General features: G+C 40.7%; 1 protein-coding gene across 1 annotated transcript in view; it reads right to left on the bottom strand.

Moving 5' to 3' along the window:
• The window catches only part of RRM1 (ribonucleotide reductase catalytic subunit M1), a 43,848-nt gene extending 35,300 nt beyond the window's left edge, over window positions 1-8,548 (bottom strand). The window contains exons 1-3 of the mRNA XM_007941002.2: window positions 8,468-8,548; window positions 5,058-5,235; window positions 2,889-2,989 (exon numbers count right to left, since the gene is read on the bottom strand). Coding sequence (XP_007939193.1) covers window positions 2,889-2,989; window positions 5,058-5,235; window positions 8,468-8,536 — 348 coding nt within the window. The 5' untranslated portion in view covers window positions 8,537-8,548. The remainder of the gene's footprint in view (window positions 1-2,888; window positions 2,990-5,057; window positions 5,236-8,467) is intronic.
• Between the last annotated feature and the right edge of the window lie 13,747 nt (window positions 8,549-22,295).

Genomic DNA, 22,295 nt, shown 5'->3' with positions numbered 1-22,295 from the left:
TTAGTCCAAATCTGCATCCTTTCCTTCAAGGCTCAGGGGTCCAAGATTATCTTCTGTGTCTGTGTTAATTGGTTTCCCTTTTCTTTGTTGAAGAGGATCTGTGCAATCCTTCTGCCTAGTCCGCCATCTTGCCCCGCCTCCTTATTATTATTTTTAATACATATTTTAATTTTTTAAAAAATATATACAGAATATACACCAATTCAAATTTCTACATGTACAATTTAGTGGCATTGTTACATTCTTCAAGTTGTGCAAATATTCTCACCTTCCTTTCTGATTTGTTCCTTCCCCATTAATAAAAACTCACTCTCCCTTAAGTTTCCTATTTATCTTTAGAATTGCTGTCATCAATTTGATCCCATATAGATAATTCCTAGAACAATGCTCATGGCAGACATTCTTTACTAATTAAGCTAAACTATCACTTGATTTAAAGATGACTTCATGGGATCACCTAAATCAGAAAAAGTTTTAAAATAAAAAATTCAGAGGAAGTACCACGTATTTACTAACACATATTTTCATTTTAAAATTAGTCCATTTTAGTGGATGGATGAGTGGACAGGCTGAACTATTAGGTATGTCTATGCAGGGGGGAGTGTGCTCAAGACCATATATAGGGTTGGCAGACAATGTTTCTACAAGTGTATTTGCATGTTCTGTAAGAATTCCCAGGTATATAGTAGAGCTGACAAAGAACAAGGTTGTTGTCACTTCTTGGCCACAGACAGCTACCCAGAGAGAGCAAGTAGCTGGATTTACGGGCTCAGGACCACAGCTGCAGGAGACATCAAGCTCCACTGGCATAACATACTACCCAAAACATTGTTCCACATCCTACTTTGGCAAGTAGCGACTGGGATCTTAAAAGCTTGCAAGTGGCCATGTAGATGTAATGATAGGTCTGTCCTCATCCAGAGCAAAGAATGAAGAAAACCAAAGATTCATGGAAACATTTAGTCCAAATGACTGGTACACCATACGATCCTACGCCTATATGACTATGAGACCAGAAGAACTAGATGGTGCCTGGCTACCACTGTCGACTACTCAGAGGGGGAGCTATGTAGGAGATCCTGGATGGAGTGGGAAAACAATGTGGAACAAAACTCAAAATCATTCGGAAAAAAAGGAACGAGGTTTGCTGGTCTGACAGAGCCTGATGGAACCACTGAGACTATGGCCCCAATCTGCCTTCAGGTCTAGAATTGAACCCACTCCTATGGCTTCCAGCCAAATAACAGACAGGCACATGAGCTGAACATTTACATTGGGTAGATACACTCCCTGGAGAGAACAATCATGGAGAATAGAAGGGCTGTGTATGCACAGGAAGACAGCTCAGGGGGCAGGAGTGCATGGGAGGGAAGGACACAGGAAAGAGGTTAACTATGGGGATGAAGTGAGAGGGGAGCTGTTGCACTGTGGGGAATTGTGGTCAATGTCATGAGATAAAGTGTATGTGAGCTGCTGCATGGAAAGTGAATTTCCTCTGTAAACTTTCACCCAAATCACAATACAAATTTTAAAAAAAAATTAAAAGTTTTTTTAAAAAAATTAGCCCGTTTTAAACTGTATATAACAATATATAAAATAAATAACAACAGAAGGCAGAATTACATTAATGCAAAGGCTCTTCCAATCTATGGTCTTTCAACAATTTTTAAATTATTGTAGTGACAGTAAAATTTTACAGGAGACTAAGCCACTGTTACAGAGTTTTTGTAGGCTAGAAAGCTATTTGAAGAAAAATGAAAGCAATTAGGTACAAATAATCCTTTGGATAGAGAGAAATGGAGCCAGTTTTTCAAAATACAAGCAGTATTTCTGTATGATGATCCATGTCCAAGAACTAGAGGAATCTATACCTAATTCTGCTTCCTTTTTCTCTAAGTGTTCAGAACATCTTTGTTGCCAAAGGCTGGTAAGCATAACATAAATAGTAGAGAACTGAAATGCTTGATTACCAATATTTATCTTTTAGACACAGGTTGTAGTTATTTTTGTTTTAATCTGTCTTCAAGATTACACACTGAACAATATGCAAACAACTCAGAATTTTCAATTAGTCCCTTTAGCATCACACACATATTTAAAGAGCCAATCAACTAACCATCCTATTATCTGAAGTTAAGACTGGCTTCTAGTGTTTTCAGATATCCATAGTAAATCAACCCTGTGTGCAAGGAGACTGGCTGGACTGGACCTACATATCTGTTCCCTTCTATCCTCTGGGATCTAATTAATAAAGAAATTGGGACATAAGTGGCTAAGTAATTTGCCAAGTAAGATCTTTCATAATTGTACCTAAGCAACCTTTTTGGGAGTTCAGTTTGCCAATGTCTACTAAAATTCTGAATGCATGTACACTGGCTCAGTAATTCTACTTGAGGAATGTATTATATCAATCTATACATATGGCCAAAACACCTGCTATACAAAGATATTTACTGCAGCAAAAAATGCAAAATAGCTTAAATGTTTATCAATGGAGGAATGCTAACACATCTATACAACAACAATATATAAAATGGAATGTTATATAGCTATTAGAGAAAATAAATTTAGAAATCCTGACACAGAACAATCTCTAAGACATAGTGGTAAGTGAAAAAAGCATTGGTGAAAACAGTATACACAGTACGCTATTACTAAAAGAAAAAATAAATATGTGCACATAAACATGTACGTATAGAGTAGCTCTGGAAAAATGCATCTAAAAATAATAAAATGTTTCTAGAGAGGAAAATCAGGATTCAGAGCAGGAAAGAGAATTATTTTCCACCTTATATTCTTTGTAGTGCATTTAAAATTTTTTACATATACATGTTACCTTTTTAAACAAAATTATCAAAATATTTTCACCAGAAAAGTATTATACATACATCTTTATTGGCCAAAACAATATCTAGCGTTGACTTGGCCACCATGGGAGAGTGTTTGCCATTATGAGGATTTATGTAGTTGTACAGGTCTTCCATCACATCTAAAAAAATAACAAAAAAGTGAAAATGTCACAAAACCACTTAACAAGAATTCAATCTTCAGGGAATAGTTTAAAACAGTGATTCTCTCAATCCTTTTTTTTCCATCCCAACCCTCCCCTTCTCCAGTGTCTAATATAGAAGGTACTCAATAAACATGTATACAGGTTTCCCCTGCTATCTGAAAGTAGACTGTTCCTATGAAACCTTTCGAAAGTCGAAATAATGTAAAGCGAAGAATCAATTCTCATTCATTTATATGGGAAAAATTTTGAGCATTTCCAGACCCAAAAAATAACCTACAACATTATACCAAATAACACACAAAAACTAAAATAACTCTAACATATTATGTTCACCAGACACAGTCCATAGCTATGGAGGCTTGATGCTGAGATGCTATGTGTAATTTCTGGGAAAGGAGCTTGGTTATGCCACTTACTGCTCAAGATGCATGTTACCTCTTTAACAGCTTGCTGTGAAACAAACACTGAACGCTAGTTTCACTTTTTGCCTTTTCTCATAAATGTAAAAATCCTCTTTGGATTTCTTTTGGTTAGCAAAAACAGGTACTAATACAGGTCTTTCATAAAAGTTAAGTGGCATCAAGCAAACTTTCAAAAAACAAGGGACGCTTGTGTATTGAATAAATATAATGCTTCACCGAAGAAAATGATCTTCAAGAGTTAAGAGTATGTGTAACTTCCTGTAGTTTGAAAAAGACTCCCATGTGATTCTGATACTCTGTCCCCACTGAAAAGTACTGATTCAAAATAAGGATATTCAGAAATTATACTCTCTTCTTACTAATTGTTTTTATCCTAATGGAATACAAACTCAACTTAAAATTCAGAATCTAGAGTTTTAAAAGCTTATTTCATAAGCTTTCTCACTTAGCTGTTTTTCAATATATCATAGCAGTTGTTAGCACTATGCATTTACATATAAAACACACACAAAAAATGCTAGATTTTTTTAATCAATTTGAACTGAATCTACATAGCAACTTCAGGAGAATTGACATTGTTGCAATAAATTTACTGAAGAGTGAGGATATAATGATTGAGGCCTCCCAAGCAGATCTAGAATTGAGAGGTAAGATACCTAATCTCAGCTAGTCTACCAAGTGACTTCTTATAAACCGCATAATTTATTTAACCTTCCTTTGTCTACATTCTCTGAGCTATAAAATGGGGAGTGAAGGAATAAAGGTTTGTGAGTAGCAACAAGATCAACTGCTACATTTTGTTGTTTAAGGCAGAATTGATCAATTAATATTTTTCCTTTTTCCAACCACTGAAAAGACAGGCTTTTCAGTGCGACAATTCCTTAAAAAGCTGGAATTAGAAATACATTTGACCCTAGCAATCCCATTGATCCTAAAGAAGTGAGAGCCATGACAAGAACAGATAAATGCACACCCATGTTCATTGCAGCACTGTTTACAATAGCAAAAAGGTGGAAACAACCTAGGTGCCCATCAACAGAAGAATGGATAACCAAACTATGGTACCTACACACAATGGAATACTATGCAACACTAAAGAATAATGTAGAATCTGCAAAACACCACATAACATGGATGAACTTGAAGGATATTACGCTGGGTGAAGTAAGTCAATCACAGAAGGACAAATATAGTATTAGTTCATTATTATAAAAAGTCAAGGAAAGGTTTATATGTGGAAGGAAACTTTCTTTGTTGGTTACCAGGCATGGGAGGGGAGGGGAGGGAATACTGCAAAAAAAGCAAAATGTGTTGACCCATGTCACTTTAGTTTTGTGTATTTCACTGTACATAAATTACATTTCAATATAATGTATTAAAAAAAAAAAGGGACAGGCTTTTTTTTAAAAAGAACAAAAAGATATGAAATAAGGATTCATTGACTCTTTCATGCAGTAGATTACCAGCATGGAGAAACAGGAAGTTCTAAGCCCTTCTCTGCACATTTTGCTATAAACAAAATTTAACTTTCTTTTCCCCCAACAGTCAAAGTTTCTCTTAAATCCCCTTAAAAATTTTCTGGGAATACTCATTTTTTTTTGTCTTTTTCACCCCAGACTCACCACTGAACACTTTCTTTGTTTCTTTGTGCAAGTTAGAGACAGCAATCCTTGCTGCCAGGATGGCATAGTCAGGGTGCTTGGTAGTCAAGGTCGCAGCTGTTTCAGCAGCCAAAGTGTCTAGTTCCACAGTGGTAACCCCACTGTATAAGCCTTGGATTACTTTCATGGTGATCTGCGCCTGCGAAAGCAAAGCCAAGAGTTACTTGCACTTTCCCAAGAACCAACAGCTTCCCTTAAAAAGCAATTAAGAAAATAACCACACTGATACCATACTAAAACAGCCAACTATTTTTTTGGAAAAATTATTTTTCAGTAAAGTGGGCTGTGGAAAACACAGTAATGAGAGTTCATAAACCAAAAGAACTACCAGAAAACACATACTACATATACAGTGAAAAAGTATCACTTAAAAAATTACTTAAAGGTAGCCTTTAAAACGACTAAGTCTCACAAGGAAATAGCTGAAAAGAGACCAATGATTCTATAAGTATTTCCTGACCTTTCATTCAAATTCTCCCTATGTGATCACACCTCCAACTACATCCTTACCTTCCATTGCCCAGTTTTACATAAGGAAAAGTACAGGAAAGCAAGTTAATCAAACCTTAATCACTCCAATTAAAGGAGATGACAGTCTGCAAAACTTAGCAGTAGTTACCAGGGATGAGAGGAATAGGAAAGGGGGAGTCATTGCTTAGAAGGCACTGAGCTTCTGTTAATGGAATAATTTAGAAAAGGATAGGGCAATGGTTACACAGCATGATGAGCATAATCAATGTCACTGAATTGTACATGTAAAAACCGTTGCATTGGCAAAAGTTTTGTTACATATATTTTTGCTACAATTTAAAAAAAAAAGAGAGAGAGATGGTCTGAGTGAGGTTGGGGGTGAGTTACCAAATAACTTTCTTCTTGTTGTTGTTATTAAGAATATACACAGCAAACCTGGGGGGGGGCAAATAGTTTTACCTGTGGACTCCGGACAATGGTTGCAGGGGACACCAAGCTCAACTGACATAGCATACTACACAGAAATATTGTTCTACATACTTTAATAAGCAGTGACTAGGGTCTTAAAAGCTTGTAAGAGGCCATCTAGATGCTACGATGGGTCTCTTATCCAGAGCATAGAAGAATGAAGAAAACCAAAGATGCATGGGAATAATTAGTTCAAGGGACTGCTAGCCCACGTGATCCTCAGCCTATATGACCATAAGACCAGAAGAACTAGATGGCGCCCAGCGACCACCATTAACCACTCAGAGGAGGATCAGTGCAGGAGATCCTGGATAGAGTGGGAGAACAAAGTGGAACAAAACTCAAAATCATAAAAAAAAGACCCGGTTTGCTGGGCTGATAGAGCCCGGGAGACCCCTGAGGCTATGGCCCCTAGTTACCCTTTAGGTCTGGAACTGAACTCACTCCTGTGTCTTCCAGCCAAATAGACAAGACATATGGGCTCAATTTTTACATCAAGTAGATATACTCCTTGGAGTGATCAATCATGGGAGAACAGACATGCAATAGTTGCACAGGGAGACAGCTGGGGTGTGGGGCGTGGGAGTACATGGGAGGGAAGAGGTAACTATGGGGAGCAAGTGGGAAGAAAGCTGTTACATCTTGGGGAATGGCAGTCAATGTCATGAGACAAAGCATATATGAATTGCTATATGGAAAATTAATTTGCTCTGTAAACTTTCACCCAAACCACAATAAAAAATTTTAAAAAAAGAATATAAACAGCAAAACATACACCAGTTCAACAGTTTCTACATGTACAATTCAGTGACAATGATCACTGTGCAATCATTCTCACCCTCCTTTTAGGAGTTGCTCCTCCTACAATAACATAAACTCACTGTCCCATAATGTTCCTATCCAATTGTTTAAGTTGCTGTTGTCAGTTTGATCCCATATATATAGTTCTTAAAAGACAATGCTCAAAGCAGACATTCTTTACTAGTTAAGCTAAACTACTGTTCGGTTTTAAGACATCAGGGGATATTTTTAGTTTAAAGATTCTCTCAGGGAAATAGTTTTAGGAGTTCATCAAATAATTTTCAGTGACTACTCTTTCGTTATCACTTCACAGATTACAAAGTGTCAACTTTCATAATTTCTGGTATTGCCCAATCACTTTGTGAGATGTATTACTATTATCATCACTTTACATGAGGAATCTGAGACTAAGGTTATTGGGACTTACTGAAGGTTATATTACTATCCAAGTCCTCCATTCAACCTCATTGCATTACACTGTTTTCAAGATCATATTATAATAGACATTGGGAAGAGGTAACTATAGGGAGGAAGTGGGAGGGGAACTGTTGCATTTTGGTCAACTATGGAGCTCCGGTAGCATAGTGGCTAAGGCACTTGACTGCTAACCAGAAGGCTGGCGGTTCAAACCCACCAGCCACTCCTTGGAAGGAAGGTTGGGCAATCCTACTTCCGTAGTGATACTGCCTCGGAAACCCAAGGAGGGGTCGCTGTGAGTCGGGGCCGACTCGACAGCAAATAACAACAACATGGTCAATGACATGAAACAAAGTATACGTGAACTGCAGTGTGGAAAGTGAATTTGCTCTGTAAATCTTCACCCAAATCACAATTAAAAAAAAAAAAGGATCATATTATATTCTACTTTTAAAACATATAAAGTACAAGTTAATACCATATTATTTTTAAGAAAAAAAAAATTATAAGTTGTATATATGTATACAAGCAGTCCCTGGATTATGAACAAGTTTTGTTCCTAAGTATGTCTTTAAGTTGAACTTGTACGTAAATCAGAACAGTTGGGTATAGTTCTAATCTAACATCAGTTAGTCAAATGTCTGTCTTAGCATATAGTATATAGTGTACCTCTTAATGCATAAAACATTAAAGAAACACTTCCAGATATACTAAAACATCTTCAACATAGTTGTTGTTTTTGTTGTTGTTATTGTTATGTGCCACTGAGTCAGACCCAACTCATAGTGACCCCTCCTTGGGTTTCCACGGTGGTATCACTACAAAAGTAGATTGCCCAACCTTCCATAACACAGTAATAATGTTTGATGTGCATTGCAAAGTAGCGCCCATCTGTTATTATGAACCACTGTATGTACTTCAAATTTTTAACCTAGGTTTTAGATGGGTGGTTGGTTCATAACTATGGAGTGTATGTAAGTTGGATATTCATAACCCAGGGACTGTCTGTATATGTTTACTGCACCTAAAAAAAAAACAGCTCATCTAACAGAAAATGAATGTACTTCCCAGCTGACTAAGGTATGCCCCCCCTCAAAACACACACACACACACACACACACACAAATATTAGGTAGTGAAGGGCCAGAAATAAGAGAAAAGTAGAAAGAACCACATGAAGCAAAAAACCCAAGATATAAACCCTATTTACTTACAGGATCAACAAAGTCCATATTGAGTCCATAGCAAAGCTTCTGGATTCGAGACGTGATTTTGTCAAACATGACCCGCTCTTGGCGGCCATCTGAAGAATTAAATCATGTCATGTTAGAACTAATCAAGACTGCAATGTCAAAGAATCAAAATGTAATCAACATCTGAACTTTTTAAATTGGCAGACATGAAATGCTATTTCACAGATAAAAGATCCAGGCCCAAAAGATTCATCAAGAAATTACTTTTGTCTTCTCTGAAGTCATCTTCAAAAATTCTGGACTGAAAGCTTTCTTTTCCTTCCCTTACATTAAGTTAGATGGACCCCTGCAGTAACTTCCCAACTGCTCTGTGTTCCTCCTTGTTCCACACGGCCAGAGCTAGCCTTTAAAGCTTAAAGTATCACTACCACCACCCCAAAGCCCCTAAAAGTGGCTTCCCATAACTCCTTCAAAGTAAAAATTACAATCTTCCTAACTGTTTATAGGACTCTACACAACTGCCCTCTGGTCTCCACCCTCCCACAACCTTTACCTTCTACTCTCTCACCCTCCTCACTTTCTCTGCCCTAGCAATCCCAGCCTCCTTGTTATCCATACTAACTTTGCTCAATATCCCATTCTCAGTGAGGCCTTTCCTCATCACTCTATTTTAAATTGCAATACACCAAGCTTAACTCTGTTCCTCTTATCCCTTCTCCTTCTATGCTTTATTTTTCTCTATAGCACTATATAATACAGACATACTATATAGTTTACTTACATATTTATTTTATGGCTTCCCTCCCACTTACTAGAATTAACTTCCAAATGAAAAAGGGTTTTGTATGTTTTATTTACCAATGTATTCCCAAACACCCGGACCAAAGTCTAGCACATAATACCCAAACCCACTGCCAGTCAAGTCAATTCCGACTCAAAGTAACTTTATATGACAGAATAGAATTGCCCCATAAGGTTTCCAAGGTAATAATCTTTATGCAACTGATAGGTTCCAACCACCAAGCTTTCTGTTAGCAGCCAATTGAGTGCTTAACCACTGTGCTACCAGAGATGGAGTCCAAAGCTCCTCTCCTCCCAGCAGAGCTGGCCGTAAGCCTCAGGGTGCTTGTCTGTCCCTGAGTCCCCTTGCTGTGCTTCTCCTTCTGCTGATTTTTTGGTTTGTCAGAGTGGGCCCCTGATGGACCTGGTGCCTCAGGTGTGGCTGGTGGGAGGACAAGACTATGGCCGCTGCTAGCCTGTGCTGGAGTAGTGACTGGAGAAACAAAGGTCATGCGGCAAGCAGAGCCCTTCGCGTATGGGGCGTCGATCTGCTCAGATTAATGGATGCATCACTTCTTAGGCAGGGGCCACTGTCCTCACTGATGACAGCTAGCAAATAAGTACTCAAATATTTATTCAATGCAAAACGATTTCTAAATTGCCTCTATTCTAATACCCTCATGATAAATTTGGCTTGCATAACTTTCTAGGGTAATTAGTAGTTTTGAATTTATTTCACATCATATAAAGAAGTATTCCTTCTATTTATAATTCAAGACAACTTCCAGAGGTACCCTCTTAGTTTTAATATTTTGAGAATATGATAAGCAAAAACCTTATCTAGTCTTTTCAAGATTATTTGGATTTAGATCATAGTCCATCCAGACAAATGTCCTTCTAGTCTTAGTTTACATACAATTTCCATTTATTTACTCTTACCAGGAATAATGGATATATCCAAACACTAAATAACCTTGGGAGCTCTGGTGATGTAGTGCCTGAGGCATATGATTGATAACCAGAAGGCTGGCAGTTCAAACCCCACCAGCCACTCCTCGAAAGGAAGGTTGGGCAATCTATTTCTGTAGTGATACCACCTCGAAAACCCATGAGGGGTCGCTATGAGTTGGGTCTGACTCCACGGCAATGTGTTTGGTTTGGTTTTGGTAAATAACCTTAAACTTCGGCAAGCCACATAACGTTTTCTATCATTTTACGGATGTTCATTTACAGTATGGGACTAATTATCATACCTATTTTACTTACCTCAATGGTTTACTATAATAACTAAAGTAAAAAATGTTTTTTTATAACTCTGGTATAGTTATAACTATTATATCTCATTAAAAATAAAGTTACTATTACTGGGAAAGCACTCATCAGTGTATGACATACAATAGGCACTCAATAAACATCCGTGTCCCATACTGATTGACTTAGTTTCTGTCTCTGTGCTCCTACAATACTCTGTAACTAGTAACTAACAGGCAACATGTTAAATATGTGTTCATTTGACCTTATCATTCATATGTGTATCCTCAAATTTAGCTCACTGATTGATACAAGTAGGTTCTCAAATGTTTCACAAAGACTGAATGAAAATAAGACCACTTCTAATCCACTTCCATTAAAAAAAAAAAAAAAACTTAGTCCCGTCAAGTTAAATCCGACTCATAGCGACCCCTCCTTGGGTTTCCGAGGCAGTATCTCTATGGAAGTAGACTGCCCAATCTTCCTTGCAAGGAGTGAGACACATACTTTTTCTTCCACACTGATAGATTAGCACTAAGATAGCCCACTGTTCCTGATCGCCACTGTTATTTCCTTTACTGAATAAACTTAAAAATGCAATGTTTCTAAGGAACACAGTAAATTTCTTAACCCACACAGGGACTGAGTGCTCAGTACTCTACCAACTGGCTAACTAGGCAAACAGGTGACCACAAAGCAACATTTGTTGTTGTTAGGTGATGTCGAGTATAGCAACACAATGTAAGACAGAATGAAACACTGCCCAGTCCTTTGCCAGCCTCACAATCCTTGCTACTATACCTGAGCCCATTGTTGCAGCCACTATGTCAATTCACCTCGCTGAGGGCCTTCCCCTTTTTCACTGACACTCCACTTTACCAAGCATGATATCCTTCTTCAGAGAATGGTCCCTTCTGATATAACCAAAGTAGGACAAAAGTCTGGCCATTCTCACTTCTAAGGAGCATTCTGGCTGCACTTCCTCCAGGACAGATTTGTTAGTCCTTCTGGCAGTCCATGGTCTTTTCAGTATTCTTCACCAACACCACAACTCAAAAGCATCAACTCTTCTTTGGTCTTCCTTATTCACTCTCCAGCTTTCACATGCATGAGGCTATTGAAAATACCATGGCTTGGGTTAGGTGCACCTTAGCCTTCAAAGAGATATCTTTGTTCTTCAGCACTTAAAGAGGTCTTTTGCAGCAGTGCAATACGTTGTCTGATTTCTTGACTGCTGCTTCCATTGGTGTTGATTGTCGAACCAAGTAATATGAAATCTTTGACAACTTCAGTCTTTTCTCCATTTATCATGATGCTGCTTTTGGTCCAGTGTGAGGATTTTCATTTTCTTTATGTTGAGGTATAATCCATATTGCAGACTGTAGTCTTTCATCTTCACCAGTAAGTACTTCCAGTCATCTTCACTTTCAGCAAGCAAGGCAGTGTCATCTGTATATAGCAGGTTGTTAATGAGTCTTACCTCTAATCCTGATGCCACACTCTTCTTCATATAGTCTAGCTTCTTGGATTATTTGCTTAACATACAGATTGAATAAGTATGGTGAAAAGATACAACCCTGACATATGCCCTTCCTGATTTTATACCACACAGTATCCCTTGTTCTGTTCAAATGACAGCCTCCTGGTCTATGTACTGGTTCTTCATGAGCACAATGGGAATGGAATTCCCATTCTTCTCAATGTTAACTATAATTTGTTATGATCCACACAGTCAAATGCTTTTGCATACTCAATAAAACACAAGTAAACATCTTTCTGGTATCCTTTGCTTTCAGCCAAGATCCATCTGACACCAACAACGATATCCTTCTTTCCACATCCTTTATTGAATCCAGCTTGCATTTCTGGAAGTTCCTTGCCAATGTACTGCTGCAACCGTTTTTTAATTATTTTCAGCAAAATTTTACTTGGGTGATATTCATGATATTGTTGAAAAATCTCCACATCCTGCTGATCACCTTTCTTTGGAATGGGTACAAATATGGATTATTTTCTTTATGTTGAGGTATAATTCATATTGCAGACTGTAGTCTTTAAATTCACCAATAACTGCTTCAAGTGATCTTCACTTTCAGCAAGCAAAGCTGCATCATCTGTATATGTTGTTTGTTGTTGTTGTGTGCCGTCGAGTCGGCCCCGACTCATAGCGACCCCTCCTTGGGTTTCTGAGGCAGTATCACTACGGAAGTAGGATTGCCCAACCTTCCTTCCGAGGAGTGGCTGGTGGATTTGAACCGCCAGCCTTCTGGTTAGCAGTCAAGTGCTTTAGCCACTATGCTACCAGAGCTTTGTTAATGACTCTTCCGCTAATCCTGATGCCATGCTCCTCTTCATATAGTCTAGCTTCTTGGATTATTTGCTGAACATCAGATTGAATAAGTATGGTGAAAAGATACAACCCATCTGGTGAGAGTCATACAAATATGACTCTCCCAGTCAGGCCAGGTAGCTGTCTTCCTAATTCCTTGGTGAAGACGAGTAAGTGCCTCTAGCACAGCATCTGTTTTGTTGAAACATCTCAACGGGTATTCCATCAATGCCTGAAGCCCAAAGGAGCTCTGGTGGCATACTGCCTAAAGCATTTGACTGCTAACCAGAAGGCCATGGTTCAAACCCACCAGCCACTCTGTGGAAGGAAGACTGGGCAATCTACTTCTGTAAAGATTTATTGTTGTTGTTATGTGGCACCAAGTCAGACCCAGCTCCTAACAACCCCTCCTTGGGTTTCCGAAGCGGTATCACTACAGAAGTAGATTGTCCAACCTTCCTTCCAAGGAGTGGCTGGTGGGTTTGAACCACCAGCCCTCTGGAAAGCAGTCAAGTGCCTTAGGCACTATGCAACGGAAAGAGAGTCATTATGAGTTGGAGTCAACTCGATGGCAGTGAGTTTGGTTTGGTCTTTTTTGTTTGTTTTTCACCAATTGCTTCAGTGCAACTTTGACTTCTTCCTTCAAAACCACTGGTTCTTAATCATAGGGCACCTCCTGAAATAGATGAACATCAACCAATTCTTTTTGGTATAGTAACTCTGTGTATTCCTTCCATCTTCTTCTGATGCTTCCCACATCATTCAATATTTTGCCCATAGAAACTTTCAACATTGCAACTTGAGGTTTTTTCTTCAGTTCTTTCAGCTTGAGAAATGCTGAGCATGTTCTTCCCTTTTGCTTTTCTAACTCCAGGTCTTTGCATATTACATTATAATAATTAACTCTGTCTTCTCAAGCTGCTCTTTGAAATCTGTTCAGCTCTTTTATCTTGTCATTTCTTCCATTTGCTTTTGCTACTCTCTGTTCAAGAACAAGTTTTAAAATCGCTTCTGACATCCATTTTGGTCTTTTCTTCCTTTCCTGTCTTTTTAATGACCTTTCGTTTCTTCATGAATGATGTTCTTGATGTCATCCCACAATTCCTCTGGTTTTCAGTCACTGGTGTTCAATGCATCAAATGTACTCTTCAGATGGTCTCTAAATTCAGGTGGGATGTAATCAAGGTTATATCTTGGCTCTCCTGAACCTGTTTTAATTGTCTTCAGCTTCAACTTGAACTTGCATACGAGCAATTGATGGTCTGTTCCACAGTCAGCTCCTGGTCTTGCTTTGGCTGAAGATAGTGAGCTTCTCCATAACCTCTTTGCACAGATGTAGTCAATCTGATTCTTGTGTATTCCATCTGGTAAAGTCCACGTGTATTGCTGATGTTTATGTTGTTGAAAAAAAGGTATCTGCAATGAATAAGTCATTGGTCTTACAAAATTCTATCACGGGATCTCCATCACTTCTGTCACCAAGGCCATATTTTCCAGCTACCAGTGATTCTTCTTTTTTTCCAACTTTCACATTCCAATCACCAGTAATAATCAGTACATCTTGATTGCATGTTTGGTCAATTTCAGACTGCAGAAGATGGTAAAAATCTTCAATTTCCTCGTCTTTGGCTTTAGTGGTTGGTGAGCAAATTTGAATAGTAGCATTAACTGGTCTTCCTTGTAGGCTTAAGGATATCATCCTATCACTGACTGCATTGTACTTCAGGATAGATCTCAGAACATTTTTTGTGACAATGAATGCCACACCATTCCTCTTTAATTTGTCATTCCCAGCATAGTATATCATATGGTTGTCTGATTCAAAATGGCCCAAACCAGTCCATTTTCGCTCACTAATGCCTAGGATATCGATCTTTATGCATTCCATATCAATTCTGACAACTTCCAATTTTCCTAGATTGGTACTTCATACATTCCAGGTTCCAATTATTAAAAGATGTTTGCAGCTGTTTCTTCTCATTTTGAGTTGTGCCCTATCAGCAAATGGAGGTCCTGAAAATTTTATTCCATCCACGTCATTAAGGTCGACTCTACTTTGAGGAGGCAACTCTCCCCCAGTCGTATTTTGAGTGCCTTGTGACCTGAGGAGCTCATCTTCCGTCACTCTATCAGACAATGTTTTAGGGCTATTCATAAAGTTTTCCAGGAATATATCAGACAGTGTTTTACTGCTATTCATAAAGGTTTCACTAAGCAATACTTTGAAAAGTGGATGACCCCTTTCTTCTTCCAATTCTGTCTTAGTCTGGAAGCTTCGCTGAAACCTGTCCACCAAGGCTGACCCTGCTGGTATTTGAAATACTGGTGGCATAGCCTCGAGCCTCACAGCAATACACAAGCCACCACAGTATGACAAATTGACAGACAAGTGGTGGCAAAGCAACATTAGCAACTGAGAATTTTGCAGCAGCCAAAAGTTCTGAATTAATAAGGAAGCTGACAAAAAAAATATAATGACAATTGTCTTAATTCACATTGGAGAAGGGGAGGCAGATTTACAAGGTCTAAAGGTCCACAGGCCCATAGTTCTTCAGCCTATCATTCCACTTATTTTTCAACCCAGATGATTTTTTATCACATTGCTAATCCCTGCCTAAGTGGTCAAGAATTTGGTGGCAAACCAGAAGGTCAGTGTTTCAAACCTACCAGCTGCTCCATGGGGGAAAGATAAGGCAGTCTGCTTCCCCAAAGATTTACAGCCTTGGAAAACCTATGGGGCATTCTACGCTCTCCTACAGAGTCAACTCAATGGTTGTGGGTTTGGTTTTGGTTTTGAATCCTGCTTCTTATTGATAATTCTAAATAATCCTCTTCTTTCAAGCAAGTCCTTCCTTAATTTGGCCCCACCTCACCCTTCCAATGTTGTTGTTGTTATGTGCCATCGAGTCAGACCTGACTCATAGCAGCCCCTCCTTGGGTTTCTGAGGTAGTGTCACTACAGAAGTAGATTGCTCCATCTTCCTTCCAAGAGTGGCTGGTGGGTTTGAACTGCCAGCCTTCCCAGCACCTAAGAGTTCCTAGTACACAGAGGTGCTAAATAAATGTTCTCTAAATAATTAAATGAATAAGCTTCTAATGCCCGTACTTTACTTACCAAAGAATTTATATTATAATTATTTTTTGTCTTTCTTTCCCAATTGATTATAAGATCCATAAAAACAAGAACTATGTCTGCCTCCTTACCACTGTAATCTCAGTGCCCAGCACAGAAGCCAGCAAAGTTTTAAAATAATGTATTAGCATGGAATCAGCATTAGGAAAGAAGGGTAAGAGGGTGAAAGGATGGGGAGGAAGGGGATAAAAGAAAAGACCTAGACTAGAAAAGAGATTATCAGAGTGCAAACTAATGTTTTAAAAGGCATTATTTCATGAACTTTCCAGTTTTATGTACATACACATATGTATGTATATATATTGTCATGATGTAAAAATCTATTTTTTACTGTGGAATAAAATTCTAAAGTTTTGAAAACACTATACTAAATTCCAAAGCACAGTTTATGATTCAGTCAGCTACTTTGTCATTTATTATAGTGGTTCTCAACTTTTATTTTTTAACCTTAATCTCCTTGAAGGTTGTGATACTCTCTCATTAGGAAAAATAGCTCAAAAGGCAGGTAAGAAAATTTCACCTACTATTTCCTTCTATTATCTAAAATTTTCATATGGATTCTTTCTACATCCCTCACAACTCTAAATTCTCTGAAGATCGGGCTGCCTTCTAGCTCTATTATTTCCCTCAGAGTGCTTAACAAGATACTAACACATTCCCTAAGTACTTGTAGGTTGACCACTAGGTTCCTTTCTAAATAATTACATTGAAATTAACAAAAACTACAGAGGTTTAGTCTGCCACTATACTGACATGCTAAAAACTAGAAGAAGGAAAAAAAGCCTAAGCACATTAAAAAAAAAAAAATCTTAGTGTAATTTAGTATATTAAGAGGCCTTGCCGAACCAAGACATAATAGATGCTGAAGGCACACTGGCAGGATCCAGAGCTGTGAAACATCTGGATTAAATTATGTCCTCTAAAGGAATGAGAAACAAAATAAACTCTGTCTTTCAGATATTGTTATAAGTAGTGCTTTTTAAACTATGATAGTCCAAAGTAGACCCCAAACAGTTTAAAGTTTAACAAAGGTATTTACTAATCACTCCAGTAATCTATGTCCACAAGTTTTCATTGCATCTTTGTTATAGACATCTAATGAATATCCCTTTCTTAAAAAAAAAAAAAAACTGGATGGTCACCTCTCACTCATAGGAACGCACCAATAAGGTGCAAACAGTTAACACAGTCAGCTACTAAAGAAAAAGTTGGAAGCTTCAGTTCACCCAGAGGAGCTTTGGGAGAACGGTCTGGTAATCCATTTCTGAAAAACGAAAATCTTGTGGAGCAGTTGTACTTTGATGCACACAGGCGTGCTGTGCATTGGGATCAATTCCAATCTGAACAAACCAAATCAAATACCTGCCTATTCACAGCTCTCATCCCATCCTACATTTTGACATAATTATTCCAGTTAATTCTTGAGCACCTATTTATAGTAGTAGGTCCTGTGCTAAGTGTAGGTAAAATGTCTGTGTCTTTGAAATGTTCACAGCCTAACGGACAAAACGGAAACATTCAGTCAGTCAATCATTATTTATTGAGTGGCTACAATGTACAATGGTTAAGCACTCAGTTGTTAATGAAAAGGTTGGCAGTTTGAACCCACCCACCAGCTCTGCAGGACAAAGACCTGGTGATCTTCTCCCATGAAGATTATAGTCTAGAAAATCCTATGGGCCAGTTCTACTGTCACATGACTTCACTATGAATGGAAAACCAACCAAAGGGCACCTAAAAACAGTTATGAAATAATTGCTCTAACAGAGTAGATTCAACTTAAAACTTGTTCATACCTGTCTTATCCAGTTCTATTATGAAGTGTTGTGTTGCTCTTGTTTTACCAACCTGACTATGTATACCTTTTCCCAAAGCAGGAACTTGTCTCTTCTTTTAAGCTCACATAGCTAAGAAAAGTGCTGGGCAAAAGGAGGTGCTCAGCAAGTCTAACGGGAGATTAATGTTGAGAAAGAGTACAAGACCCTGGCTCTTCCCTGTCCCATCCTCCAGTTGGGATATTTTGGCCATTCTTCTCTGATTCAGTATCTCTTCTTCTCAGAGGCAAGGGCAGTTAGTCCCTGTTCCAAAGTCTCCTCTGGGATTCCTTGGGCAGATGGCAACACAATCTCTCACAAAGGGCAAACTCCAGGGAGCTTTGTCTGGGTACCTGCCTTTTTCACCCCATACCTCTACCTCACCCTACAAAAGCGCTCAGGAAACTGCCAAGTGCCAGTGTAGAGTCTCCGTCTTTCTTAGTTCCCCAATGCACCTAGGACATCTTACCAACCCCAAGGCTTTCAAATAATCTCTATTGTCAGCTATGGCTTCGAATCCTGGCTTCACCATCAGCTCACTGGGTGACTTTGGGGCAGTCACCGAACCGCCCTCTGGCTTCAGTTTCTTCATCTGTAAAGTGGGGCTATTAATCCCTACATCAGAGGCTCAATGTGGGGAGTAAAATAAGGGCTGTAACGTGCTGGGCGCACACAGTAACTACTCAATAAAAGGTAGGGATTATTCTTTTGAAATGAGACAGGATGACAAAGCCGAAGGGCGCAGAATGAAAAGTCAGAATGACCGAAGACAGAATGCCGCGCAAGCTGACAGGGCGGGAAGCTGCAGCGGGAAGGGCGGGAAGCGGCGGCGACGGCGGCGGGCGGCCGGGGATAACGGCGTCCCCTTTCCTTCCTCCCCGCACACGATATACCTTTTCTCCCTTCCCCACCCACCCCGCCGTCTTCTCCGTGACCCCTCACCTCGCTTGATCACATGCATCGCAGCTAGTAGCTGAAGTGCTGGATTCGACTCGGGCTGCAGGTGAGGTCCGCGAAGTCGCGAAAGTGGCACAATGCGACGAGTTGTGTTCCAGGGGCTGCTGGATAGACGATCAGGACCTGCAGGGACTGCAGTTGGCGACAGACAGCGCGTCTCACAAGAGCAGAGGCGCGGCAATCTGAATCCCCTTCCCGCTCCCGCCACCCGTGACGCAAAACCGGCGCGACGAAGCTCGAATGGCGTTGCTCGACACTACCTACGTCTGGTACCGGATGGGCAGGACTAGAGGAAAGTGGGGACGCCCAATAGCCGCCATGTTGAGTATGGGCAGGGTTCGGCGACTTCTCCTGTCCGACTGCCACATTGAGAGGGACATGCCCAGACGGAACCCTGTTCCCTAGTCGCCATGCAGAGCGTGACAAAGCCGAATTCCTAAGGCCACACAGCCCTGACGCCAAACGCAGTTCTCGCCAGGCTTGGCCCTGCCCCTCTCGTTAGCGCGCTCCCGCCAAATCAAAGCAGTTCAAATATTTTTAAGATAATTACAAATAATCCAAGCATCCAAAATACATTTTCTTGTTTTGATGACTTTTCCATTCTGATAATCCCCATACTGTAGTCCGACGTGGGCTCTAGCCTAGGATCCACAACCGAGTGGAGCAGTTGGAAGCACTATAGCTATTAGACCAGCCACCAGTCTGGCACTTAATAGGTTTGGAAGAGTCTTACTAGGTCCAAGGTTTTTGGATTTTATCCTGAGGGGAATGGGAGCCCTGGGAGAGTTTTGGGAGCTCTGGTGGCCTAGTTCCTAAGGCATTTTGACTGCTAACTAGAAGGCTGGCAGTTCAAACCCACCAGCCACTCTTCAGAAGGAAGATTGGGCACTCTCCTTCCCTAGTGATACCGCCTGGGAAACCCAAGGAGGGGTCACTATGAGTCGGATCCCACTAGAAGAAGAAGAAGGGGGGGGGGAGAGGAGGGAGAGTTTTAAGCAGGGCAAAGACAAAACCCATTTACTTTTATTTTTCCTTTTTGTATTGTGGTTTGGGTGAAATTTTACAAAAGCAGATTGGGTTTACATTCAACAGTCCATACATTTTTTGTGACACTGATCACATTCCCAGCAGTGTAACAGCTCTCATCCCACTTCCTCCCTGTGGTTACCCTTTCCACATGTCCTTCTTGCCTATCCATTCCTGCAGTCCTTTCTCCCTGTGCAAATTCTGCCCCTCTGATCTCCCATGATTGATGGATGTAAGGAGTACATCTCCCCGATGTAGTTGTTGGGCTCATAGGCCTGCCTGTTGTTTGGCTGAGTTAAGCCACTGGAGTAAGTTCAATTCCAGGCCCAAAAGGTGACTTGGGGCCATAGTGTTGGGGGTTCCACCAGTGTCTCTATCTGATCAGCAAACACAAGACCCATTTACTTCTAAGCTCTCCCATGGACAGGGTCAGCAATAAGGCAGTTGTTGCCTTGTGGAGGTAGAATCGAAACTGCATGGTGACTTCTGAACGTGGGGACTAAAACCAAACCCAACCCACTGCCGTAGACTGGATTTCGACTCATAACAATTGGGTTTCCAAGACTATAAATCTTTTCAGAAACAGACTGCCCTGTCTTCCTCCCACAGAGCAGCTGGTGGGTTTTAACTGCTGGCCTTCCGGTTAGCAGCCACATGTCTTACCCAGGGACTAACACAGAGCCCCAACATACAAGCTTGTGTGAAAGTTTCTGATCTGGGCTACATAAACTAATCTTTATGAAATCTCATCTGTGGCATTCCCTCCCCAAAATCTTTCATTGTTCCTTACTGTCCTCCACATGCAGCCCAAGTTCCCTGTGAAAATTAAAAGGTCATGGGAGACCATAGGTGAAGCTGTAAGATAGTTGTGGTCAACATGGCCCAGAATTAGGGACATCAGAAGTAGCAAATTTAAAAATTGTCCATATTGCATGGTACATAATTATACTAAAAATTGTTTATCTGAAAGTCAAATTTAACTGAGCATCCTATATTTTATCTGGTAACCCTACCCAGAAAGGTTTTGGGTATGAGCATTCAAGTTTCATTTTCCCTTAGTAGAGGAGGATGTATCTCTTATTCAGCCCTAGGCTCCTATGCCCCAGAGAGTACAGAGAACACAATGAGAGTCAAAGCCAGCACAGGTTAAAATCTCCTACATGCTTTATTGGACTTCAAAGAGTCTTATGAAATGACACAGAAAAACCCATGTGAGGGAGTCCAGAGGGCACAAGGCAGTCTGTGGCCTAGCACCCTCCTAAGACCAGCCCCAGGTACACCCATCCCAGGCCCAAAATAGGATCCCAGGGTAGCGGCATGATGGAGTGTGGCAGAGGGAAAATACCTTTACAGCCATAGCAAAAACAGGTAAGGGAGGGAGTTGTCTAGAGGCTGGGAAGGGGGGAGGGCAGTGGTCACACAGCCACCTTCACCTACACCATCTTCCTTAGCCATCCCTTCCCCAAACTGATTGTGTCCTTTTTGAGCCTCTGGCCCAGGCTATACAGTAACATGAAAATAGGATCTGACACGGGGAGTATGCGATGCAGGCACTTGGGAAATTCAGGAGATTTCTTTTTTCACTTTTAAACTGTTTTGTATTTGGTTCAAATGCAACAGCATCAGTGCCCAACAGGTACAGGGCCCCATTGGAGCCCTGTAACATGGCTGTGGCTAACATGGCCAGGGAGCCAATTGTCCTGAGCCCCAGAAGAACTGACGCTTGGGGAGCATTGGAGCAGCACCTCTTAGAGACAAACCCTCCTGCAGTGTGGGTAAGCAGGGGGAAGAGGGTGGCAAGTATGGGTGGGAGAAGAAAGGTGACTGCTTACAGCACACAGCTCTGGCTCCACTCATCCTCCAACTAAGAAAGGTCTCTCCCTATCCATCCCTGAGCCTGGCCTCTCTTCAGAAGTCTCTGGTGGCTTGTTCCCTGGGAGTTGGCTTCACTTCCCCATGGACCTCTGGAGACCTAAGCGAGCTCCAGGCTGAGCATCCTCCTTTAGGCCTACTACACTCCCAAAGAACAATGTCCAAAAATTAGGCCCTAGGCCCCTGTCTAGGGCACAAAGAACCATCGTGGGTAAGGTGGGACTGATCTGAGACACAGGTGTCAGAAGTTACTCTACCTATCTTCCCTGAAGCTGCTAGGGGAAGTCGGAGAGTGGAGGAAACAAGGAGCCTGAAAGCAGAAGACAGAAACAAGAAACCAAACCACAAAACTGGGATAGCAGAGGCAGAAGCTGGACCCCAGAGGTGGAGCTGAGAGCTGAGGGGGCAGGGAGGGAGGAGCAACTAAGACATGCACTGAAGTGGAGAGGGAGTGACAGAAGCAGCTCATGGTTGGGAGGAAGAGAGGGCAGGCAGGCCATGATGGTCAGTTAATAAATAATGTTGAAGGACCCAAGGTCAAGGGGAGTGGGTATGTACAGTGCCCAGCCACTGGGCCAGCCCCTCCCATGCCCCACTCTAGGGCCCAGGTATGTTGGGGGTGGAGAATGGGGAGGCAGAAGACCCAGAAAAGGACAAGCTGTCCCACCACTACCACCCCAATCCTGC

This window comes from Orycteropus afer, unplaced genomic scaffold, assembly GCF_000298275.1.
Source record: "Orycteropus afer afer isolate SDZICR_OR568_19922 unplaced genomic scaffold, OryAfe1.0 scaffold00074, whole genome shotgun sequence".
In the NCBI taxonomy this organism is placed as follows: domain Eukaryota; kingdom Metazoa; phylum Chordata; class Mammalia; order Tubulidentata; family Orycteropodidae; genus Orycteropus; species Orycteropus afer.
This window is presented reverse-complemented; position numbering and strand designations above follow the sequence as displayed.